Raw genomic sequence first — 23,638 nt, 5'->3', positions numbered from 1 at the left:
TTTAACCGCAATATGTCAAAGGAGCGTTATATAAATGTTTTTTCCTTAGGAAAAAATAAAACTACTGGCTGTAAAACTGTCGCAAGTGATTTCAATAATCTTATTTAGTGATCGGAAAAAAATACAAGTCGATACAGGGAATTAATTACACAAGAGTTATGCGCAGTAGGTTTTGGAAAATGCGAAATCATATGAAACATTCGGTTTATTATAGATTTTCATCTCAACGATGCTTTGAAAATAGCTCTCGGATGTGATAGCGTGAATACGATTGTCTCCAATTTTCTCAGGATTTTTCTGTCAAATGTTGCGAATGCTGTAGTAATGAACTGTCACATTCCTTCCGCAAGATTTTACGAATAATTTGAAGCACTTGAGGGGAGAGACCGGGAGAACCTCTCTTGCTGGTTTAGAATTGCCGATCAATACCGATGAGAACTAAGGTTTCTCGGTATTAATTTCATCAATTCGACAACACCTGTCTATCCCTCTCGTCTCGTTAGAATGGAGGTAAGACTTTGTTGTATTGATAAGGAAGGATTAGAAGCATGCTCATGATTATTAATAAATAATTGATAAAAAATAAATAAACTTCGTCATAAAGCAAGTAATTTATAGATATTTAAAGTTAAGAGTAATCATTTGTAAATTAACTCTGAAAAATGAATATCTGAAGAAATGTCAATATATCTTTAAATATCTCCTTTATATTCGTTATAAAATAATATTCTTAGAGATAACTTAATTGCAATAATAAAATATTTTTATTCATCATTTATAGCCAGACACTAAAGTTCCTTTGCCATTAGAACCCATAAAATCAAATCAAGTTGAGGATAAGCGCTTATGGGTAGGCAATTTAGATTTAAGAATTAATGAGTAAGTATTTATATAAATTTGTAATACATATATATTTTTATTTCATAAAATTTAATAATATTTTTAAAATAAATTTGATATCTAAAAATATATGTTGAAGAATTGCATTATATATAATTTTGCATTATAGTAAAAGGAAAGCAATTTGTTCTATTTTATATTGAAGTATACACAAATTTGAAAAGAAAAACTAACTCTTTTTTCGTCAATCGGTACCAACTCCTGAAACTTGTCCAAAAATACGGCACAATCGAAAAGTTCGACCTGCTATTTCATCGGTCGGGGCCTCAAGCTGGTCAGCCAAGAGGATATGCATTTGTTACTTACAAAACAATCCAAGATGCCAAAACAGCAAAGGATGCTTTACATAATCTAAAAGTTGGAGCTAAGAACATTATTGTGAGATGGGCACATAGTGTTACTGAGGTATGATATAAAAATCATAGTTGTCATAATTGTTTAATATAAACTTTCTGTCTCAATTATTTATAACAATGCATTATAGTTTATTTTATGAAACACACCATATACACACACACATACATTAATTTATAAGTTTTATAATTTTAAATATTTCAAAATTATACAAGAGAAAATATGAAAATAAGTAGTAATATAGATCAATTTTTATTTAGTCGGACATGGAGAAACCAAAGCCAAAAATAGATATTCCTGCCTTAGCTGGTGCAAAGAAAGAAGATAAAAAAATAAGGTAACAGTTTTATACATTTCTTAAAATGATGATTAGGAATAGTTTTTTTATAATTAGAATCTCTACAAACATTATCATACAATTTATGTGCAGTCTTGAAACAGCAATCCAAGCTATTGAAGCAAAACTTAAATTGATGAAAGAATCAGAGGAGGAATTTGAGTTGAATAAACCGTTGGAAGGATCGCCAATTATACATCTATATCAGAAAGCGGAAAATCAAAAACCGTCCACCTCTACACGTTATCACAACCGTGGGAACTATTATCATCATAACAAACCATACAGTCGCCATAAACCAAGAAGATAATTTGTGTATAATCATATTTCATATTTATTAGAATATTTCATATTCTTTCATTTATCACACATACAATAAAACATTTTTTTTTTCATGACGATAATATTTATGTTATTTATAATAATCTACATTTTGTAATGTTATTTTTATTAAAGATTCTATTCTTTGCTGTATTTTAAAAAATTTTATATACATTTTGTGTTGTGCAATGCTGATAAGCAATGAAATATGATTCCTATGATAAATATGTGAATATTTTAAATTCCTATAAACAAATACTAGAAACATTACAACTAGAAATTCATGTTTGATAATACTTAATATATACATTGATGTATTTTCGTAATATGTGAAAATCTTTTTTATAATAAACGCATATTTGTGAGATGCTTTGTAACAAAATATTGAGATGTGCAAATTACTTTTACTATTCATGTTTTTTGGATAAATAATGATTTATATAACATCCAATTATTATAATACAATTATAATAAGAATTTTTAATAACTTTTAATAGCTTGTGTCTACTCTTTATTCTGTAATTTTTCTATTATATACTTTCCACGCATATGATGTGGTAAAGGTACTACACCAGGACATGGCACTTGTCCTGGGATATGACACATACAGCTTTTTTTGCATTTTACTCCAAAATTTGCTGGATTATCCTTCTCTTCCTTGGTTAAAGCTTCTTGTTTTAATGTTGCTTTTGATTTTCCTACTACTCTTACAAGATGCTGAAGTATTTCGTCCTTTGATTTACTATCTATATCTATTAACATTGTTTTTCCATCTTCTGTAAATTTATATTTTCTACATTGTAGAATACGTACTTTTGAATGCAACTATATAACTATTGTTATATTAAATATAAATCTTATTCATAAAGTAACAATATCACAAATCTTACCATAGTAGCATTTTATGAATGGCGACGGTGTCATATTTTTATAAGTAACTATTTGCACGGTTGGATTTTTATACTGCAGTTGCGATAAATGCCAAAATATAAAGTCTCTAAAAAGATTGAAATTATATTTATATTAAAAATCAAGAGAGATAGGTAATACAATATCATATCACACATAACCTGAAATCAAAAACCTTACCTTGCACCTCGATGATGATCACTATGTGTATTATAATTGATGGCTAATATCTGTATTTTATCCTTTAAAACCAACGGACCGGACATTAGATATTTCAATGTTCGCCGCACGGGCTCCTTGCCTATCATAAACGGCATTTTGCATAAATTTATTTATTGTTGTCACATTTACATATACATTGACCAGCTGACAAAGATCGTTCTTGAAAATCGATCAATTTAAAGGCATTATTACATTTAGCGTTCGACAAGCTTTGTCAAATATATTCATTGGCTACCGTTGCAACTTTCGAAACCCTAAAAACTCTATCCGACAACCAATCAACAAGCTCGTCGTTCGATATGTTTTATATTGGGTGGCACCCGATTGACCACGTCGCCAATTGGCCAATTCAAAATAGGACTCTCTGATTGGTTAATCGTTGCTGGTTACCCTAGGCACAGGTCGATATAATTGGCTGTGGTCAATCGCAACGTGGTCAAACGGGACGCTCTCTTTATATTTCATTAGCTTGTGTGATATCAGTACAGTGACTTTTTTTCCACTTATCAAAGTTACCGGCTCACGACAGTTCACGAAAGCACAAGTTGTATGCATGTGCTCTGAATTTTTTTCTTTTTTCTTCCTTTCTCTTTTTGTCTTCGTTATCAGTACGACCAGCTGTGTTTGCCTAGACTTTCCAGTTCAGTGTTTTATCTGAAAGTAAGTTATGCATCAAACTGTTATGAATTTCTTTTTTTTTATATATAAATTTAATATATTATTGGTATTATAAAATATAACTGCATAATTTTTCAAAAAAAATATCTTTTGTCGTTGCTTAATAAATTTATTATTTTGCATCTCACGTGAGATGCAACCTGACACCATATGCTAACTATTGCAATATATGTATATGTATCTTGATATCTCAATAATATACTGTCATTTCTTTATAGAAGAGAGTTGAAAAAATCTAGAATATCAAAGCATCAATCAATATGAATGCAAAACAGATACGGCAAGCCTATATTGACTTCTTCAAGAGTAAGGGTCATGAATATGTGCACTCGAGTTCAACAATACCTCATGATGATCCAACTTTGCTTTTTACGAATGCTGGAATGAATCAGGTACTGATACGATTGTAATTCTTGCAATAATTATTTTGTTAAAATTTTATATGATACATTTATATCTTACTTATAAAAATATATTTCAGTTTAAGCCGATATTCTTAGGAACAGTTGATCCTAATAGTGATATGGCAAAATGGGTCCGTGTGGTAAATAGTCAAAAGTGCATTAGAGCTGGTGGCAAGCACAATGATTTAGATGATGTTGGTAAAGACGTTTATCATCATACTTTTTTTGAAATGATGGGAAATTGGTCCTTTGGAGATTACTTCAAGGTAATCAATCAATTAAGATTGCAAGAAGAATGGATAATATCTCTTAAATTTTAATATATAATAATTTTAATTATATCTATAGAGAGAATGCTTATTTTTTTAGAAAGAAATATGTGCTTGGGCTTGGGAATTTTTAACAGATGTATTGAAACTACCAGCTGATAGATTGTATGTAACATATTTTGGTGGTGATGAAAAGAATGGATTGGCACCAGACGATGAGTGTAAAGATTTGTGGCTTTCTCTTGGGTACTCTCTTTATAATCACATTTTAGAATACAATTATTTTAAATCTGTAATTTAATAACAATATAATTTAGTAACAATAGTAATTTTGTATATTATTTTATATTCTGTAATTTTTTAAATTCTATATTGTGATCTTTTTTTTTCTTTTTTATTGATATTTTCATTTTTTTTTTAATTTTGAGATATAGAAATTTATAATATAAATCTGCAGAATACCTGCCTCGCATGTTCTGCCAGGCAACATGAAAGATAATTTTTGGGAAATGGGTGAAACTGGACCCTGTGGACCATGTAGCGAACTACACTACGATCGTATTGGTGGTAGAGAAGCGGCTCATCTTGTAAACATGGATGATCCCGATGTGTTGGAAATCTGGAATCTGGTCTTTATACAATACAATAGGTATTTAATTTACATGTAAATTCTAATATATTTATAAACTCGTTATAAACTTATTTATAAATCATATAAATTTTTATTTAATTAATTATTTTAAGTTTAATAAACAATTTAATTATGTTAATTATATTAATTCCAGGGAATCAGATGGCAGTCTTAAATCATTACCAAGAAAACATATAGATTGTGGTTTGGGCTTAGAACGATTGGTATCGGTAATTCAGAATAAACGTGCTAATTATGATACTGATTTATTCATGCCTCTGTTTGCTGCAATTGAAAAGGCCACAGGTGCCCCATCTTATCAAGGTAAAGTAGGAGCCGAAGATGTTGATGGAATTGATATGGCATATAGAGTTTTGGCGGATCATGCTCGTACTATCACAATTGCTTTAGCAGATGGAGGAATGCCTGATAATACTGGTAGAGGGTAAGCGAGATTATTTAAAACATCTTGTCTCTTTTCTTTTATATTTAATATAATATGAAATTTCTATTCGATGTAGATACGTTTTGAGAAGAATCTTACGGCGTGCTGTACGTTATGCGACCGAAAAATTAAATGCTAAGCCCGGATTCTTTGGATCTCTTGTAAATGTAGTTGTAGATCTTCTTGGTAAATATTTTGTATCATAATAAGTAAAGTCTCTATATTTATTATATTATTTAAAATCAATCTTTTGTTGTTACAGGGGAAGTTTTTCCAGAAGTAACAAAAGATCCACAAAATATAATTGATATTGTAAATGAGGAAGAAACTCAATTTTTAAAAACTTTATCGCGCGGTCGTAATTTGCTAAACAGAACTATAGCAAAATTAGAATCGAGTGATACTGTACCAGGTGATGTCGCGTGGCGCTTATATGATACTTATGGTTTTCCGGTAGATCTCACTCAGCTAATGACTGAGGAAAAAGGATTGAAAATCGATATGGCGGGTTATGAAGAATCTAAGAAACAAGCACAGGTATGTTTCGTTCATAACAATTAATTTATTAATTTAATGTGAATTAAACTTTTTTATATATTCCTTCATAAATATTTCCTCAATTATATAGTTAATTTCTCAAAATAAAGCTGGTGGAATAGATGACCAAATAAATTTGGATATCCATGCCATTACTGAAATGCAAGAACATGGTATAAAACCTACAGACGATTCTCCTAAATATGATTATAAAGTGATTAGTTCTGTTAAATATGAGGAATATGAGTTTGCACCGTGTATCGGTATTGTAATTGCATTGAGACGCGCTAAGACTTTCGTCGATCAAGTAACTTCTGGCGAAGAAGTTGGCATTTTATTGGATAAAACAAATTTTTATGCAGAACAAGGAGGACAGATATACGATGAGGGATTTTTAGTGAAAGTCGACGATGAGGTATGAATTTACTTTTAACCGCGATAAAAACTAATATTATTAATATTGCTATATTGTTTCTTACAAGGCTACAGAGATTCGTGTGAAGAATGTTCAAGTTAGAGCTGGTTATGTCCTACATATCGGTACCGTAGGCGAGGGTACGTTAAGAAAAGGAGATAAAGTTTATACAAACGTGGATACGGCACGCAGACGGCTGGTAATGGCTAATCATAGTGCCACACATGCCTTGAATTATGCGCTTAGGAAAGTTCTGGGAACAGGAGCCGATCAGAAAGGATCGTTAGTCGCGCCCGATAGACTCCGTTTCGACTTTACAAACAAAGGTATATTATTGAAAAATATATAATTATATCATGCAAATTTATTCTCATTATTTATTATTAATTTTCTAGGACCAATGACAACGGAACAAGTAAAGAACACGGAAAACATTACTGCTGATATGGTCAAAGAGAATAAAAAAATTTATGCTAAGGAGAGTAATCTAGCTTTAGCGAAAACTATTCAGGGTTTGCGTGCAATGTTCGAAGAGACGTATCCTGATCCAGTACGCGTTATTAGTATGGGTATACCGGTTGATGATCTAGAAAAGAATCCTCTGAGTACAGCTGCTCTTGAAACTAGCGTGGAATTTTGCGGTGGAACGTAAGTGCTATTCATAAAAGGTTGCAAACACATGTTTCAAATGTTCGCTTCTTTAAATTTACGATTTTTTTTCACAGACATTTACATTACACTGGCCATATAGGTGATTTTATAATAGCTAGCGAAGAAGCTATTGCTAAAGGTATTAGACGTATAGTAGCGCTGACCGGGCCGGAAGCAGCCAAAGCTTTCAGAACTGCAACATTGTTGCAAAATCAATTATCCCATCTTCGGGAAACGATTGAAACTGACAACTCTGGAACAAATTCCAAAGAATATGTGAAGAAAATAGTGGAATTGACAGAGGAAATAATGCATGCCGTTATTCCTAGCTGGAGAAAGGTAATTATGTTTAATGAAACTTTTGTTTAAATTAATAATAAATATTTTATTCGTTGTACAAATAATTTATTTCTTTGCATTTAGGATAACATGCGTGCCACGCTAAAAGAATTAAAGAAATCTCTCGACGATAAGGAACGAGCAGCAAAGGCAGCTGTTGCTAATACAGTTGTAGAAACTATTCAATCTATAATACAGTCCAGAGTTGGATGCCAAGTCTTAGTCGAGGTTCTGGAAGCGTACAGTAATACGAAAGCTCTGGATTCAGCATTAAAAAAGATTCGAGTTTTATCGCCAGAAACTAGCGCTTTGCTTATAAGTATCGATCGCGATGTCAAAAAGATATTTGCTCTCAGTTCTGTGCCAAAGGTAAAAAGGTTTTATTCTGAGATGCATCGTGATAGAAAAAAACAATCATATATCGAATGAAATTATTTATAGTCCGCAGTTTCTAAAGGACTGAAAGCAAACGAGTGGATCCAAGTAATCGCGCCTGCGATGCAAGGCAAAGGAGGCGGGAAACCTGAATCTGCTCAAGCTTCCGGAACTAATATAGCGTGTTTGAATGAAATAATAAGCAGAGCCAATGAGTTTGCCAACCAAAAACTTGGAATTATAGGTAAGTAGAAATTATATGTTGTTATTATATAATTTATTCTGTAGAAATGAGAGGAATTGTGTATTTGCTTTCAGACAATAATACCGCTAACAATAATAAGATTATAGAAAATGATAATCGATGTGATGTGGACTCGTCAAAATTGATACTTTACGCGAACATTGGGAGTGCTAAATGTTATTTGGCACAAATAATCGCGCGATATAGTAACAAATGCTTGACTATTAAGCAAATTGAAAATGAAAAATTATATTCCAGCAACATAATATTAAAAGCAGCAGATTTCACATTATATGATAGCAATGCTATCGCGTTCTTTTTATCGAATTCGCAGCTACGGCGTGAAGATGATTTGTTTGCATCTAGCAAAGTTTTGCAATGGACAAATTATGCACAAAATCACATTTTACCGGCAGTCAGTGGCTGGGTGCTTCCATCACTTGATATTTCGGTATCAAAAGAAATGAAAACAAACGCAAAGGTTTCGAAAGAAGATGTTCTTTTTGCTTTAAGAACATTGGACAATACATTACATATAAGAACATACTTGATAGGAGAAAGAATTACTCTTGCAGATATATCCGTTTTTGTTACATTATTACCTCTGTACGAATATGTATTGGATCCACATCATAGAAAGCAGTATATAAATTTAAATAGATGGTTTTCTACAATTTTGAATCAGCCGCAAGTAAAATGTGTAGTAGAGAATTTTACATTTTGTACAAAATGTAATTTTAATTATTAATAACTATTAGCTATTGCAATAAAAACATTTATTTGCACATTTTCCACTCAAATGCACTTCATTGTGTTAAGTCATTGTCATTTTCTTCTGATATATTGGTTTTAATATTATCATATAGTATCCTAATTTCCTTCAGTAAAGTAGAGATATTTGTACCTAACTTGGCAGAAATAGGAATAACTGGTAGATTTATATATTTCTTGAGCGATTGTAAATTAACCTGAAATATAAATTACAACTGTATTTAAAAATTACTTGAAATTTTTGAATGAATTAATCGGATAATAATTAATACATTGAGAGATTTTTAAATTGATTGCACGTACTTCAGCATTTGGCAAATCCATTTTGTTTGCTACAACAATTTGAGGTCTGTCGTTTAATTTTTCATTAAACTGACTAATTTCATATTTTAGAACTTCTAGAGCTTTCCATGGTTCATCCACTGTAATGTCTAAAATAAATATTAAAGCAGCACAACGTTCTGCATGCTTGAGGAAAGTTACACCAAGCCCTTTATTCTTGTGTGAGTCTTCTATAAGACCAGGCATATCGGCCACTGAAACAAATAATGGTAAAATAGAATGAGGAAAAAAAAAGAAAAAAAAATGGTTTCTCTTATATCAAATATAAATTACCTGCAACTTGTTCATAATCATCATACTGTATCATGCCTATGTGAGGTCTTAGAGTAGTGAAAGGATATGCTGCTACCTTTGGCCTAGCTCTAGATATAGCTCTTAAAAGTGTACTTTTGCCAGCATTTGGTAGACCAATCTATATACAAGTTCAGAGCAAAATATGAAATAAAAATTGTACACGCGTTCGCGATTTTATCTTAAATAATAAAAATATTTTATAATGTATTTATGATACTTTATAATATATAAATATTTAAATTATTGATTCTTGAAAATTAAATTTTTTCGACTAAATAATAACAGAGAATCATAACAATAATTATGATTTTCAAGAGATAATACATATACGTATAACACTCACTAATCCAACATGGGCCATACTTCTTATTTCTAATACATATCGTAAGTCTTCTCCTATCGCGCCATACTCGGATATTTCTGGCGATTGTTGAGTATCTGATTTAAAAAAAGAATTTCCATGTCCACCGGCACCACCTCTCGCGGCAATAAACATCATCCCATCTTGGTCCAAATCTGCTAATATTTTATTGTTTAGATCACGCACAATGGTTCCAATAGGTACTTTTACCACATTGTGTTCAGCGTTTTTGCCGAAGCAGTCTTTAGTATAACCCTTTTCACCATCTTCAGCTCTAATCACAGACTGTACATTTCGAAGATCTTTCACATCTTTTTTTGCCTAAAATAAAATGAACATTATATAATCTTTGCCATAAAATCAGATGTGATATATAAAGAGATTCATATTTTATTATTCACATATAATCTTACTTCAAATATTACATGACCACCACTTCCACCATCACCTCCATCAGGGCCAGCTCGGTCGTTGACCCACAATCGTAAAAATGATATTTCACCATCTCCACCTTTCCCTCCGATTGTTCTTGTCTAATAATTTCATATTTGTATAAACTGATGTTAAATATTTTAAATTTGATGCAAGACAATATTTCTACCTGTTTTATATCAACAAAATACTGCAGAGTATCATGTTTTGATTTTGGTTTTGTACTTCGTAAAGCTTTGGCTACAGATTTCTTCTCATGTACACATGCAGTGACAGACAATGTCCTAAATAAGTTCGTATTTGAGATTTTGCATTTATTCCTGTTCAATATAGTTTTGCAGCTTTGTATTTGAATTGTATTACATGCAACAATATTACTTAAACGACGAAGGCAATGCATCTGAAAATAATTACAAAAGAATTTATTATTTATGAATTTATATCATTAATATATATATATTAATATATATCTTAATTATATTAAGATAAATTAATGTATATATGTGTACCATTTTAATGAAATATAGCTTTATTTTTTAATGATTTGTGTTTTAGCTAGTTATGTATTTAGACTATCTTGAGATAGTAACTTGAAAATTATCCTCTATAAAATTTGTAATTGCATTATGATGCAATTCAATAACTCTTTTTTTATATAAAGGTATATAATTCGATTTGTAAGTTATTCTACAAGTTCTTTTTATCTTCTTGTCAATAGGAGACAGGTAATAATCAATAAAATCAATATTATGAATGATAACTCCTGCAGAATTATACAATGATTGATAAAATTCAGCTATATTAAAATCCATGTCAGTGGATAAAGTTAGATCAAATATAAATGTACATGGATAAATACACTTGACATTGTAAACTGATTTATTTTCGATATTGTTTGTTATTTCTTTCCATGTGATATTATTTATATTGTACTTCAAAATGTCTATTTTATTGCTAGGTACAATATTATATATTGTAGGTGGCTCGCTCTTTACAAAAAAATGTGTCAATGAGTCTGCTGTATGAAATTGCTTTTCTAAACTGCGATAGCCTGTTACAACAAAATCTTGAAAAGATTGCCATGAAAAGGGCTCTATTTTTGTTAATATAAAATTTCCATGTGCAGCCATTTCTACAATTTTCCATGAATCATCCCAACGTCTCTTGGGATTGTCCATAGGTGTTCCACCTTGACCATTACACAATGTCACTAGTACTTGACCATTTTCTTTTATCATTTTTTGGGATGATACAAAAAAGTTCTTTAGCAATTCCCTATTTTTTTCTATTCTCATTTTACCACCAACATGAGGAAAGTTAAAAATAATTTTATCAAATAGTTTAGATCTTAACGCAAGGCATTCTTCCAATTTTGTAGCATCCACATCAAATAATACACAGATACCTGGAAAGAAAAGCACAAATGAGTTTTCCTTTCAATTAATTGCACAATTTGATTACGATATTACGATATATACAGATTCATACAATTCACTAACCATTATTTTGAAGATATTTTATATTTTTTGTTGCAGTTTTTTGCTCTTGACTCATACTAGATTCGTAGCAACTAGCAATAAGCTTGATGTTTAAATTGTGCTGCAATAATGCTACCGAAAATGAGAAATTGCCTTCTCCTACTAGCAATACAAAATCATCTTTGTTAAATATCGAAGTCTTCATTCTTCTTTCTCGAAATAATCGAATTGTAAGATTTTATTGGATTAATGCTTTTCTTTCCAGATATAGAAAAACTTAATATTAAAATTCTTCAAATTTAAAAATGTTTTCAAAACTTATAAAAGTTATTTAGCACATATATATCTATATATTTGACTTAACACTTAGCATAGGTTAAGAAAATTAATTATCATTATTTGTATTTGTTTATAATTGCAAACAAACTGATTTTGAGTGTATTTGATAAATTGAACTAACCTTTTATCTTATTATAAAGAGATAAACTCTTTAAGAATATAATCAATTTTTATTAAAATATATTTTTCCTCACTACATTTAAAATATAACCATGAATTTTCATACATAAACGATGATGATTGGGCAAATGATTAGAAACTTTTACAGTATCAAATGGAATTCGACTTTAAAGCATTTGATTGACCAATCAGGTTAAAAAAATCTTTATTTCTTTTATCCTGATTAGTCAATGGCCGCATCCAGTGATTTCTACTTTCAGATCGGCCAATCAGCGTTGAATTACATCAGAAAATCTAGTAATGCTGTCCAACCATTGGGTCTGGTGAATGAGGCCAATCAAACGCTTCAAAACATCCTGAATGGTCAAATCAAACGCTTCAAAGCATCCTGAATGGTCAAATCAAAGGGTCTGTTCGTTTTAGCTGCACTGCTGCACTAGCTGCACCCTATCACTTCAAAGCATCCAGCGTCACTCCGACGTATCATAAACATCTGTATGTAATCGTATAAGTTGATAAATCATAAGTAAAGTAGAAGAGTTATATGATTAATTTATAATAAATATTCTAAATATTAATCTTTGCTTTATGAGGAAAACATTTAGTACGAAAAACCTGTTAAACTTATTTTCGTTACTCTTTCTCCCTCTTTTCTCGTTTTTCCTTTACGTATCATTTCACGTAATCACGTGTTCGGAATGAAAAGATTTTTGTACATACACATATGTAAAATATAAAAATACAACATTTAATATAAAAAAGAAATATTTAACATTACTGAAGAGAATGAAATGATAATTTCTTATATTATATATACAGAAAAATGAAAAATTAAACATTTTTTTAAAAGCTCGAGTGCATAACAAAATGCTTGCTAGCAAGCTTAAAATTGTACTTGGTGGTTGCACCAATACCATATCAAAATGCCACGTGCGACTGATGATGAATAATGTTTGTAAATTAAATGTAAGTTTTTTTAAGCACTTTACAAAGCGTAATTTCGATATAACTATCTTTATTGTAATCTAAAACATGTTATATATTTACATTGAAAATACAAATCTTATTTTTTAGTCCCTCCTAAGAAACCAAACACCATGTTTGGTAAGATGCGTACATAATTTAGTTATTGGCAAATCAACATCTACAATGAAAGAAGAAGTTTCGCCAGTTAATAGATATGTTTTGAGAACACATACATGTGGAGAATTAACACTTCAAAATGTTGGAGAGGAAGTGAAATTGAGCGGTTGGATGGAATTTCAAAGGATGGGAAAATTTCTAATATTACGAGATTCTTATGGATCAACACAATTACTTATACCGGAAGATGTAAGCAAAGATGTTATATAATAAAATATACTGATGAATATATTAATTTTAATAAAATACTTTTAGAGAAAGGATTTGTTTGAAACTGTTAAAAGTTTATCTTATGAGAGTGTTTTGAGTATAGTAGGCAAAGTTATATCAAGACCTAAAAATCAGCAGAATAAGGGAATGAAAACTGGTGATATAGAAGTATATGTAGAATCCTTGAAGATTCTAAATGTAGCATCACCTAATCTTCCAGTATTTATTAGGGAGTATAATAAAGCAAAGGAGAGTCAACAAATGAAATACAGATATCTTTCATTGAGATATCCTGAATTGCAAAGAAATTTAAGAATGCGTTCTTCTCTCATAACGAAGATGAGAGAATTTTTAATCAAAGAGTGCAATTTTGTAGATATTGAAACACCAACACTTTTTAAAAGTACACCGGGAGTATGTTTCTTATGTAAATATGTATAAAATAAATGCTTAATTTTTAATATAATTGTATAAAATGAATTTATTAATCAGGGTGCACAAGAATTTATAGTGCCTACTAGACAACCAGGCAACTTTTACTCACTAGTACAAAGTCCTCAACAGTTCAAGCAACTTCTTATGGTGGGTGGCTTTGATAGATATTTTCAAGTCGCTCGATGTTATAGGGATGAGAGTGCCAGGCATGATAGACAACCAGAATTTACTCAGGTAATTACATTGTATAAATATAAAAACAATGCATATATTTTATTATCAGTTATGTTACAGCTAGATATTGAAATGTCATTTGTTGATCGGGACGGCATAATGAACTTGATTGAACACTTATTAATGTACTCATGGCCAGAAGAATTAAGCCCTATAAAAATACCTTTCAAGCTCATGACATATAAAGATGCAATGGAATTGTATGGTACTGATCAACCAGACTTAAGGATACCATATCGAGTAAGAAAATCTTAACATATAAAACTTTTTAATCTTTTATTTCTTAATACACAAACGCGTATAATAATGTTAAGAGTTTTTCAGATACAAGACCTTACACATATCTCTGATTTATCAGTATTAAAAAGAACCATGAAACTCAATGATCAACAAAAGGTGTATGCATTAACCTTTCCAAATAAATTAGTAAGTTTTTATTTAAACTTTATTCTTAAATATATATATTTTGATATATTAATACCATATTAATACCATTTTCTATATTATAGAAATATTTGACAAACTCTGTCAGGAATAAATTCTCCAAGATCCGTGATGACTATTTCAATACAACAAAGCTAATTCAATTAAAAATTGAAAATAATTTGTGGAGAGCTCACTTAGACGAATTATTTTCAAGAAATGTAGCAGAAGATATATTGCAGTATTGTCAATTACAGGAAGGAGATGCGGTATTATTAGCAATTGGCCAGCAAATTGATGCAGTTAGTATAAAAAGTCTGGATTCTCTCTTTCTTAGTAGTAATAAAGTGTATAATTATTTCTTTCAGTTATAATAATTGTATTAATTAATATGTATATATTTTTAGTTGAAAATTTTAGGAAAACTGCGTGTAGAATTTACAAATATATTAGAAGAAAAAGGTGAACAGATACGTTCATCTGAAGCCGAAATTGTATGGATCACAGATTTTCCATTATTCACATTTGAAAAACAGTTGGAATCGACGCATCATCCGTTTACGCAACCTCATTCAGATGATATGGAATATTTTATAACCGATCCTTTAAAGGTGAAGGATCAAGATGTATATATAAGTATGACATGAATTATTTTTTGTTATAATTTTTTACATGTCTTTCTTTGGTATAGGTAAGAGGTTTACACTATGACTTGGTTATGAATGGATCAGAAATTGCGGGAGGTTCCATTCGAATCCACGATGCAAATTTACAAAGGCAGATATTGAAAATGTTGAACATAGATGAATCAGAATTATCTCACATGCTTGAAGCTTTGATGTATGGAGCTCCACCTCACGGTGGAATAGCTATAGGTACTTCTATTTGCCTGTTTTATATTTACATCTGAAAATTAAGATGATGTATGATTATTATATATGATTATATTATTCAAGGATTAGATCGCCTCGTTTGCTTACTCTGTAATGCGAAAAGCATACGGAATGTTATAGCTTTTCCAAAAACGATAGAAGGTCGAGATTTAATGTCCGGAGCACCGGATACCATATCCGCAGAGATAAAAACGCTGTATCATATACAAACAGCAGATAAATAAAAGGTCATAAATTCTTTTTCTACGGTAAGTAAAACAAAACAAAACGAAATCGAATTAATTGATTTCATTTGCATATATATATATATCACATGAAAAGATGAAAGACTTTCTTCTTTATAATATCTATAATTATGCACATATGAGAGAAATATATATATATATATATATATATATATAGTTATATAATTGGCATTTTTAATTGTTATTTACATTTTTATCAGTGTAAATTATTGAACAAGCTGATAGCTATCTAAGCTAGATAATAAAAGCATATAATTGCGAATCAAATAAATAAAAAGACGAGAAATAGATGTACAAAAAAAGTGTTTTTTTATTCTCTGAATAAAGTCTCGTGCGTTCGAGTCAAATAGTTTTACAGAAAAATAAAAAATACAATTTAGCCTGCACATTAAATGATCGAGATAATATTTATTTCCAAGAAGGATCTATAAAAAGATATCCTCCTTTTTGTACATTTCTTAAGAGAATCTCTCTTCTGTCAAATGAAATCTAATAAATGTCTTAACAAATATGCTGATATGTAGTGTGACTATCAATTGTCGGCGGACGAAAATTTACATCGCTGTTTACTTATGTAGTTATTTTTCTTGAAACAGCCCAAGAGTATAAATTGGAACGATTATATATTAATCAACAAAACATTATTAATGAAATATTTATATAGATGCGTCAAATTTGTCAAAATTAAAAATTCATTAATTAAGTGTACAAGAAATCAATAAGGCCTCTGAATATTAAAAAAATAAAGAGATTACAACGAACTTAAAAATAAGGCGCGAGGTAAAAAGTAATATTTCCTAATGGATATTAAGTGAATTTCTAATTTATTAATTAAAAAGTTTTGATTCCCTTTAGACCATCTTCAAATAAGAATCACATATATACAATAAAAAGGATGAGGAAATTATAAACATGTGAAGTGAATGCAAGATATATAAAACTAAAAAAATCCATCTTTGTAATTACATTTCATATCTATGGTTACTTCTACGAATTTTTAGTAAGTGGCTTCTTCTTTTTATGTTCCCAGTTCTCAACAGCAAGTATTGTATTATTTTCTAGTTTGTTAGCTAGTGTGAAGATGCAACACACTGTTTTGCATTGTTTTTCCTATTGGTTGAAACCAATATGGGATTCCTCGCATTCCTGGGTGTTTCATGGAAGACGCTAGCATCTTTGCTCACATGATATATATCTTATATACCTTTATTTCTCTTTGTTTTATTTATTATTATTACAAATATGGATTTTTTTTATTCTTATATTTTTTCTATTTTATTATATATATATATATATATATATATATATATATATATATATGTCATTCTATTTATTTAATTACAGATGATGGTCCAAAGTAAGCTCAAATCGAAATGTCTAATTAATTTACCTCGCGTCTATCTGTTATTAATCCCTTATATTTGTTTTATTTAAAGTAAGTGAATTCTTTTTTGTCACAATTCAAACAGAAAAAAAGATAAATAACTGTAAACTATAATATCGAAGATAGATTTTGATATCATTTTCTTCATGTCATTAAATATGTGAAATTATTTATAACTGATGAACACACAGTACGCATATCGGATCAAGTAGTTCTGACAATTTTTGCATCTTTTGAATCAAATTAGTAGCGGAAGAAAAATCTATGTTCCTCCTTCTCCTCCTCCTTCTCCTCTTAACATAAAAAATAAAATGCAACAAAAGAAATCTATGTGCTCTTTAACTTCTCGTATATGCTTTCAATAGACGAAAATACACACATACATATCGTTTCGTTAGTTATTGTAGTGCGTGATTATTCGAATCGCTCCAATTACAACGCGTCGTTATACGTTTCTAGTACTCTAAAACGCACACGGCAACTTGCGACGATCGGCACGAAGCCCTTCCGATACCGATCGCGCTGAACTCGTTGAGAGTCGAGATCAACAACGAGCGCGGGGAGGGTGGCCTTTTCGCGTTCCATCTACTTGACTATCGAAAACAATTCATACGAAGACTTAACGTAGGAACTTAGAAAAATCACGAAACTGAATGTTTTTGTTTCTTCATTACAAGATACATCGTGTGCTTTTCGAATGCAAGCGATTACAGTAAAGAGTCATTATTATTCGACTCGGGAGAACCATCACATGTCTTTCGAAGCGTATTGGAAATTTACAAATGACCTTCCTCGGATTTCAAAAGTCTCGCTTTACTCATCACTTGCACTAGATTTACATTTATCTTAAATTAAATCCAGACTCTAAATCCCTATGTTAAATGGCCGTACTGAACCGACGATCTCGGAGGGGCGTATAATCACGTTATTATAGCGCACGTTAAACGCGTCGCAATTCGAAACACAATCAAGCTCTTTAAATTGAACACGGATACACTGTCTTATACAGCGATAGGTTCTATATATCACGTGAGATGATCATCCTATGCATCGCGATATTTTGGTTTCGCCAAAAATCACGAATCATCTTGAGACCTATCGCGAATTTATTCGGTAGAAAAGATATCGATTGCGACATGTAAGAAACTACAGAGGCTTGGCTTCATTTGGCTATATACACGAAACGATGTTTCATAGACGACTCCTCGTAAACGATAAGCTACTTTTGTACGAAACACAAGTAGTTCGCGCGTCGACTGTATTTCGTCTCCTTTTTTTTTTTCTGGGTATATACAATTTATCATTATGCGTATCCGTTTTTATCCTGAAGAAGGGAACACACAGTTCTTCGTATTTTCGCGCGTCTACAGGTCTATAGGTCTTCTACAGGTTGTCGGTCGGGGTGGTCGATCACTGTTAATTCGCCGATCGCGGATAGGACTTCGAGAATCCGCGATTTACACGCTTAACATAGTGTAATAATAGTAGTAATAGTAGCACAGTCGATCGCTCGATTTCGAAGGGCTCTCAAAAATTCGGCATCGAACGAAATTGAAGGCGCGGGCCCGCGATCGGACACTCGCTCGGTTGGTTGGCAGTATGACGTGCGTCGAATTGTGTGTTTAATCTAAATACGTGGATCGTTCGTAGCGATACGAGATGATGCGACATCAATCTTCGATCCTTTCGTCGCACAGCGTCCATAATTTAAAAAAAAAAAAGAGATACAAAATATCACATCTTCATCGAAAACTGACGAGTAATTTAAAGATAGACATATTTTTGCTCAACGAAAGGCGCGTTGAAATTCATAAACAATATCTATTAATTCCAATGCGTCACTCGTTGAATAAAAAGCAGCTATGAATAATCAATCGCCAATCGTAATTATATAGTATATTTAATGAAAGAGAATTTAGTATGTAACGTGATATTGTGTCCCTCATAAGCATATATATTCGCATTACGCTCTATCCCTCGTTTTAAAATTATAATATAATAAATGTTTATAATTTAATGCATCTGTTTATAGATATTATTAGCATTAAAGATTAAGTATGAAGGCGATGGAGGTAACATACACACATATATACATCAAAGACAATTTTTTTCATGTAAAGTTTAATTTCGAATATTTAAATTTGCGGCACTCGCGTAAAATATGCGGAGTTTGAAAATTTGGAAATCGGATACCGTACCGACTAAAGGATCGAAGTCTTTATGCGCATCTCTTTCCGACAATTTTTCCTCTCAAGAAGTGTACGCGAGAGATTCCATCTCGCGCAAATTCGCCCCTATCGATACGATTTTTTACGCGCCACCGTGTCGTCATGTTATAAAAAAATACTATTTTACAGCGCAGGAGACAAGCTCTCGCCCATACAGATCGCATACCCTCGCATGAACTTGCACACATATGCAAATACGTATACAAAAAACACATACAATCATTTGCACGGAGAACACGCATCATATAATCGTTCATATAATTCGCTCGCTCATTCATACACACAGAAACACATGCCTCTGTCGAATAAAATATCATTAATCATACATGCTCTTGCACAAAACATGTTAAACGCGCGCAGAAGATGTGTAGAAACTCTACAAGAAATATATGTATGTGTGTGTGTGTTTGTGTGTGAATACTATTGTATATTATATACATAAGAATGGAGGCAGGAGCGGACAATCGAATATACATATATATATGTATAAATCGAGCAGATCGGTCGAGAGGAAACGTATCTTTTGACTGGCAAAAATGCGAAAAGTAAAGATCCAGAGATTGCAAAAATTTCCGCGCGAAAACAAAGATAAACGGCATTTACGGCATTATACAGTATACAAGTAAACAGATTTGCTATTGTGCAGTTTCGAATAATCGTGCATCTAACAAGCAGCGCGATAGAAATTTCTTTCTCATTTTTCTGACAAGAGAACAAAGCTGAATGACGACGTTCGCCCATTCATCCGCTTCGCTTTTCGCGGAGGCGGAATATAACATGTACGTCCAAATGAGATATTCAATTACATCTCAAGGAAAAAGAAAACTTGCATTCTTATTCCTACGAGACATCGACATGTAAATTCTTACCCGGCCCGCCGGTTCCACGCATGTAGATTAAAAACGATTACCGTATCTACAATAATTTGCGAACGCGAGAATCTGTTGTTCACAATTGTTTATATACGTGTCCACAACAGATATACATCGCAATAGAGTTTTATTTGTCGCGCGATGATTCGTAAAAATTCGCAATGTGACTTTTTTTCTTTTTACTTCATTTTTTTTCTTTTTCCGTGTCTCATTATCATCCAGTTATGTCGACATTATATAAACGGATTTATTATCGTGCAAAATAAATAAGGTCGAGCGTTCTATCGTACGTCGCATATCTAGATTTCGGGAATTTTGATGATAATAAATGGCGATGATGATGATCAAATACTATCATCGGATCATCACCATCGCTTCCATTTACAGATGGAAACATACGAGAGGAACATTGCTCAGATTGTTCTTGAAATGGTTGTTTCATTTTCTCGAAGGCAATGTAGTTAAAAATACAACGGTATCTTTTTCCATTATTCATCTCTTCCTTTTGTCACTTTCGATTATTGATGCCTGGAATCCGTCAGATATATGATAAACACATTTTCGACTCGCTTTCGCTATGTGTGTGTATATGTATACAGGATGTATTACTGACAATCTACATACAACGATTAGACATAGCCGTATACAGAAGCGAGAAAGATGTTCGACATCTGTCATACGTTTACATGGACTTTTCAACAGACGGTATTCTATGCCTCACCATACATTTAAAGCTAAAAATGTCCACATGATTCTAAATCTTCGTTTCACATAATAGTTACGTCTCGATATATTATTAATGACCTATACGTACGCTTTTATATACGTAATATTAAACACGTGAAGACGCGAATGATGGAGAGAAAAAAATCGAAAGTGACTAATTGTAAGATTGCAACTGATCACTTATGTCCAAATAAACAAGTTATTAATGCCACATTATATGTCGCGACAGTGACATTCCTTTACGATTTCGTAGAATCAGCGTAAAAATCAGCCTTATCCTATATACGGCCATGCGAATCAGATTAATCGAAAAATCGTAATTAATCACAGGTTCTGAATGATTATTTGGTAATCATTCGCACACGCTCTTTTATAATTTTTAATTACTCTTAATCATTCTAATCCTGTTTCCAAGACAATGTATGTGAGACCAGAGTTATAAAAAATGTAAAATATTAGACATGTAACAGTAATGTAATGTAACAATTGCGCTGAATATTCCTGAATATTCGATGAATGAATTATCGGCGATATCGTGTAATTTAATATAAGGTAATTGGCTTGGAAACGGACACAAAATACGCAAAATCCAAAAATTACTTCTTTCAGTGTATAATAAATTTCGTCCCGTCAAACATTACATATAAATATACCGGAAGAAGCTATGTACATATATGAGACATATTTGAAACTTTTAATATAAGATGGAATCATGGAATTTGCAATTTTTTTATATCGCTAGCTTGTAGATTGTAATAATGAAAACAACGATGATGATGGTGATAGATGAAAAAGACGATATTCCATTATATGGATCTTGTTGAAACGCGAGCAAACGAGCGAGCGACGATCCAGCGATTCTCACGCGATTTGCCGTTCGCTCTTTCGGATACGTTTCTGAAATTAGTGTGCCATACAATAATTACTTATTTCTGTACACGCAATAAACATGCAACATAAATATATTTGCTCAACCAAGTTGTTTATATTTCTGCTGTCTCTAATTAGCTGTTATTCTCTCTGGCTCTTTTCTCTCACTCTTCTGTCTGTCTCTCTCTCTCTCTCTCTCTTTTCTCTCTCTCTCTCTTTCCTTCTCTTTTGCACAAATTATATACGAGCGATACTTCTTAATGTTGCTCAGTATTTCTTATAAATTAATAGTCTTATGCACTTTCATCGACAGTAGGTAACCAGAAAGCCATGTTGGTGCACGCCGATGCTAGCATCATGTATTTGGGATTGAATTGGATACACTGCACTGGCGCCGGATGATCACCGTTCAGCACGCAAACTTTGTAACCGGTCTCTGCGTTCCACACGTGCACCCTACCATCTGTAGATCCACTAAACACAAATTGCGAATCCGGACTAAAACTGGCCTCTATGGCGATTCCCTTGTTGTTGAGGTATCCGGCAAAAGTCTGTAAGGGTGTACCATGAAAAGCATCGATTAAACGAATCGTACTACCGTTGGTAGAAATCAAAATGGTCTTGCCGTCCCTGCTGAATTTCAATCCTGTCCAATCGCATTCCTTCTCCTGAGAGAGCTTGAAGGTGACAAAGGGTCCCTTGTCGAAGCTGCGTAGATCATACAGTTTGATGCTCTCGGAATTGACTCCCGCTGCGAAGATAAGACCTTCGGGATCGTAGGCCGCGACCGGCCGGCCTGAGACGTTCATAACTCCGTGACAGTTCGGTGAGCGCAGGTCCCACAATCTTAGTGACTTGTCTAAGGAACCGGAGAGAAAAGTATCCTCGATAGGACTGATACATAGAGATACTACCTTTTTCGAGTGACCTGGAAAGTATCGTATGTACTTGTTATCGTGTAGACTGAGGTAACGGATCGTGTCGTCGACCTTGGTGCTGCTGTGAATCGCGGTGTTCTTGGCGTGGGTGAAGTGTATCAGATCGACGCCGTACTTCTTAGAGTTGACGGTTCGCACCTGCGTCCCCTTCTCGCAGTCGTATATCACGATCTGATCGTCCTCCGAACATGAGATCAGGGTGTCGCCGTTGGGCGAGAAGTCGATGCTGTTTATCCGATCCGAGTTCTCGCGGAAGATCTTGGCCACCTTGAAGCTCCTCACCACGTGGTCGACGAGCTTCATGGTGATGGACGGCGCGTCCTCCCGCTCGTGCCGTCCCCTTAACCTCCTCGACTCCGCAATCTCTGTGTTTGTGTCGCAACCGCTGGTGCAAAGACTCCGCGGAGTCGCCTCTCGCGGGAGGCGGGGGAGGGAGGAGTGAAAAAAACCCGCGTTGTCCGCCGAGTTCGGGGAGGGTCTTGGAACTCGAGCGGAATCGGAATCAAAAGCGGTCCGGGACGCCTCGCAACGCCTCGTCTCGTCTCGCCTCTCGCGTCCTTATCCTCGTAATCAAGCCCCGAACGTACGAGTTACGTACCTCCTTCCCGAGAACGAACGCCGTCGACGAAAACTACACCGCACACCACATACGTATGTACGACAAATTCTGCCAACTGTTTAGAGAAACGGACAGCGAATTACCGCGAATATTTTTTTTTTCTTCGTGTCGTCTCTCGGTCATGTCCCCCACCCCCCCGGTCAAACGCTCATGTATAGCGTGACGTCAACCGAAACGTGGACATGGACGAAACTACGTGGCCGAGGCGATTTCTCGGTCGATAACAGATCAAGGTGTCGATCGCAACGGT

General features: G+C 32.9%; 7 protein-coding genes across 12 annotated transcripts; 3 read left to right on the top strand and 4 right to left on the bottom strand.

Moving 5' to 3' along the window:
- Positions 1–33: 33 nt before the first annotated feature.
- Positions 34–1,985, top strand: LOC105259339 (probable RNA-binding protein 18). 3 transcript variants are annotated; one of them, XM_025414810.1, is made up of 6 exons: positions 34–165; positions 245–510; positions 782–879; positions 1,092–1,305; positions 1,515–1,591; positions 1,685–1,984. In XM_025414810.1, the coding sequence occupies exons 2-6, from the start codon at positions 505–507 to the stop codon at positions 1,899–1,901; spliced, it is 612 nt and encodes a 203-aa protein (XP_025270595.1). In that variant the 5' UTR covers positions 34–165; positions 245–504; the 3' UTR covers positions 1,902–1,984. The 3 variants fall into 3 exon arrangements, with proteins under 3 accessions (XP_025270595.1, XP_025270594.1, XP_019885557.1); XM_025414809.1 differs by having other exon boundaries at positions 34–510; XM_020029998.2 differs by lacking the exons at positions 34–165; positions 245–510 and having other exon boundaries at positions 784–879; positions 1,010–1,305; positions 1,685–1,985.
- Positions 1,986–2,070: 85 nt separating this feature from the next.
- Positions 2,071–3,213, bottom strand: LOC105259340 (probable 28S ribosomal protein S25, mitochondrial). The gene is made up of 3 exons (XM_011271225.3): positions 3,002–3,213; positions 2,803–2,909; positions 2,071–2,688 (listed from the first exon to the last, which is right to left on the bottom strand). Exons 1-3 carry the CDS (start codon positions 3,136–3,138, stop codon positions 2,417–2,419), a joined length of 516 nt encoding a protein of 171 aa, XP_011269527.1. The 5' UTR covers positions 3,139–3,213; the 3' UTR covers positions 2,071–2,416.
- A 315-nt stretch (positions 3,214–3,528) lies between these two features.
- On the top strand, positions 3,529–8,798 carry LOC105259341 (alanine--tRNA ligase, cytoplasmic). Its single transcript, XM_011271226.3, has 15 exons — positions 3,529–3,703; positions 3,940–4,113; positions 4,203–4,391; positions 4,495–4,640; positions 4,852–5,043; positions 5,180–5,470; positions 5,547–5,656; positions 5,733–6,007; positions 6,099–6,422; positions 6,490–6,748; positions 6,818–7,070; positions 7,148–7,412; positions 7,497–7,781; positions 7,854–8,031; positions 8,106–8,798. Exons 2-15 carry the CDS (start codon positions 3,982–3,984, stop codon positions 8,777–8,779), a joined length of 3,573 nt encoding a protein of 1,190 aa, XP_011269528.2. The 5' UTR covers positions 3,529–3,703; positions 3,940–3,981; the 3' UTR covers positions 8,780–8,798.
- Positions 8,798–12,212, bottom strand: LOC112637038 (mitochondrial ribosome-associated GTPase 2). 2 transcript variants are annotated; one of them, XM_011271229.2, is made up of 7 exons: positions 12,170–12,212; positions 10,401–10,631; positions 10,213–10,332; positions 9,782–10,120; positions 9,418–9,556; positions 9,106–9,338; positions 8,798–8,999 (listed from the first exon to the last, which is right to left on the bottom strand). In XM_011271229.2, the coding sequence occupies exons 2-7, from the start codon at positions 10,629–10,631 to the stop codon at positions 8,838–8,840; spliced, it is 1,224 nt and encodes a 407-aa protein (XP_011269531.1). In that variant the 5' UTR covers positions 12,170–12,212; the 3' UTR covers positions 8,798–8,837. The 2 variants fall into 2 exon arrangements, with proteins under 2 accessions (XP_011269531.1, XP_025270565.1); XM_025414780.1 differs by lacking the exon at positions 12,170–12,212 and adding an exon at positions 10,741–10,806.
- LOC105259342 (ferredoxin-fold anticodon-binding domain-containing protein 1) lies at positions 10,782–11,992 on the bottom strand. The gene is made up of 2 exons (XM_025414782.1): positions 11,731–11,992; positions 10,782–11,636 (listed from the first exon to the last, which is right to left on the bottom strand). The coding sequence occupies exons 1-2, from the start codon at positions 11,912–11,914 to the stop codon at positions 10,804–10,806; spliced, it is 1,017 nt and encodes a 338-aa protein (XP_025270567.1). The 5' UTR covers positions 11,915–11,992; the 3' UTR covers positions 10,782–10,803.
- Positions 12,213–12,592: 380 nt separating the features above from the next.
- Positions 12,593–22,329, top strand: LOC105259346 (aspartate--tRNA ligase, mitochondrial). 3 transcript variants are annotated; one of them, XM_011271234.3, is made up of 12 exons: positions 12,603–12,663; positions 12,988–13,134; positions 13,243–13,500; positions 13,567–13,935; positions 14,014–14,190; positions 14,251–14,430; positions 14,515–14,616; positions 14,700–14,915; positions 15,021–15,224; positions 15,305–15,488; positions 15,570–15,754; positions 22,145–22,329. In XM_011271234.3, the coding sequence occupies exons 2-11, from the start codon at positions 13,036–13,038 to the stop codon at positions 15,728–15,730; spliced, it is 1,950 nt and encodes a 649-aa protein (XP_011269536.1). In that variant the 5' UTR covers positions 12,603–12,663; positions 12,988–13,035; the 3' UTR covers positions 15,731–15,754; positions 22,145–22,329. The 3 variants fall into 3 exon arrangements, with proteins under 3 accessions (XP_025270648.1, XP_011269536.1, XP_025270647.1); XM_025414862.1 differs by lacking the exon at positions 22,145–22,329 and adding an exon at positions 15,952–16,262; XM_025414863.1 differs by lacking the exon at positions 22,145–22,329 and having other exon boundaries at positions 12,593–12,663; positions 13,019–13,134; positions 15,570–15,868.
- LOC105259345 (WD repeat-containing protein 82) lies at positions 17,462–23,511 on the bottom strand. The gene has a single exon (XM_025414864.1). It carries the CDS (start codon positions 23,070–23,072, stop codon positions 22,125–22,127), a length of 948 nt encoding a protein of 315 aa, XP_025270649.1. The 5' UTR covers positions 23,073–23,511; the 3' UTR covers positions 17,462–22,124.
- Positions 23,512–23,638: the final 127 nt, after the last annotated feature.

Source organism: Camponotus floridanus, unplaced genomic scaffold (assembly GCF_003227725.1).
Source record: "Camponotus floridanus strain SB8 unplaced genomic scaffold, Cflo_v7.5 scaffold9, whole genome shotgun sequence".
Lineage (NCBI taxonomy): Eukaryota > Metazoa > Arthropoda > Insecta > Hymenoptera > Formicidae > Camponotus > Camponotus floridanus.
This window is presented reverse-complemented; position numbering and strand designations above follow the sequence as displayed.

What these genes read in the sequence shown, in the direction of transcription:
- LOC105259339 (XM_025414810.1), top strand. An exon ending in TTAGATTTAAGAATTAATGA is followed by an intron (nt 880 to 1,091) that starts GTAAGTATTTAT and finishes TTTCGTCAATCG; the next exon opens with GTACCAACTCCTGAAACTTG. An exon ending in GGGCACATAGTGTTACTGAG is followed by an intron (nt 1,306 to 1,514) that starts GTATGATATAAA and finishes ATTTTTATTTAG; the next exon opens with TCGGACATGGAGAAACCAAA.
- LOC105259340 (XM_011271225.3), bottom strand. Translation starts at nt 3,138, where the DNA reads ATGCCGTTTATGATAGGCAAGGAGCCCGTGCGGCGAACATTGAAATAT. An exon ending in GATCATCATCGAGGTGCAAG is followed by an intron (nt 2,910 to 3,001) that starts GTAAGGTTTTTG and finishes CAATCTTTTTAG; the next exon opens with AGACTTTATATTTTGGCATT. An exon ending in ATTCATAAAATGCTACTATG is followed by an intron (nt 2,689 to 2,802) that starts GTAAGATTTGTG and finishes ATAAATTTACAG; the next exon opens with AAGATGGAAAAACAATGTTA.
- LOC105259341 (XM_011271226.3), top strand. Translation starts at nt 3,982, where the DNA reads ATGAATGCAAAACAGATACGGCAAGCCTATATTGACTTCTTCAAGAGT. An exon ending in GTCTTTATACAATACAATAG is followed by an intron (nt 5,044 to 5,179) that starts GTATTTAATTTA and finishes TATTAATTCCAG; the next exon opens with GGAATCAGATGGCAGTCTTA. An exon ending in TAGTGAAAGTCGACGATGAG is followed by an intron (nt 6,423 to 6,489) that starts GTATGAATTTAC and finishes GTTTCTTACAAG; the next exon opens with GCTACAGAGATTCGTGTGAA.
- LOC112637038 (XM_025414780.1), bottom strand. An exon ending in GTGGTCATGTAATATTTGAA is followed by an intron (nt 10,121 to 10,212) that starts GTAAGATTATAT and finishes ATTTTATTTTAG; the next exon opens with GCAAAAAAAGATGTGAAAGA. An exon ending in TGGATTTGCCAAATGCTGAA is followed by an intron (nt 9,000 to 9,105) that starts GTACGTGCAATC and finishes TTTATATTTCAG; the next exon opens with GTTAATTTACAATCGCTCAA.
- LOC105259342 (XM_025414782.1), bottom strand. Translation starts at nt 11,914, where the DNA reads ATGAAGACTTCGATATTTAACAAAGATGATTTTGTATTGCTAGTAGGA. An exon ending in AAAATATCTTCAAAATAATG is followed by an intron (nt 11,637 to 11,730) that starts GTTAGTGAATTG and finishes TTTTCTTTCCAG; the next exon opens with GTATCTGTGTATTATTTGAT.
- LOC105259346 (XM_011271234.3), top strand. Translation starts at nt 13,036, where the DNA reads ATGCTTGCTAGCAAGCTTAAAATTGTACTTGGTGGTTGCACCAATACC. An exon ending in GACAACCAGAATTTACTCAG is followed by an intron (nt 14,191 to 14,250) that starts GTAATTACATTG and finishes GTTATGTTACAG; the next exon opens with CTAGATATTGAAATGTCATT. An exon ending in ACTTAAGGATACCATATCGA is followed by an intron (nt 14,431 to 14,514) that starts GTAAGAAAATCT and finishes AGAGTTTTTCAG; the next exon opens with ATACAAGACCTTACACATAT.
- LOC105259345 (XM_025414864.1), bottom strand. Translation starts at nt 23,072, where the DNA reads ATGAAGCTCGTCGACCACGTGGTGAGGAGCTTCAAGGTGGCCAAGATC.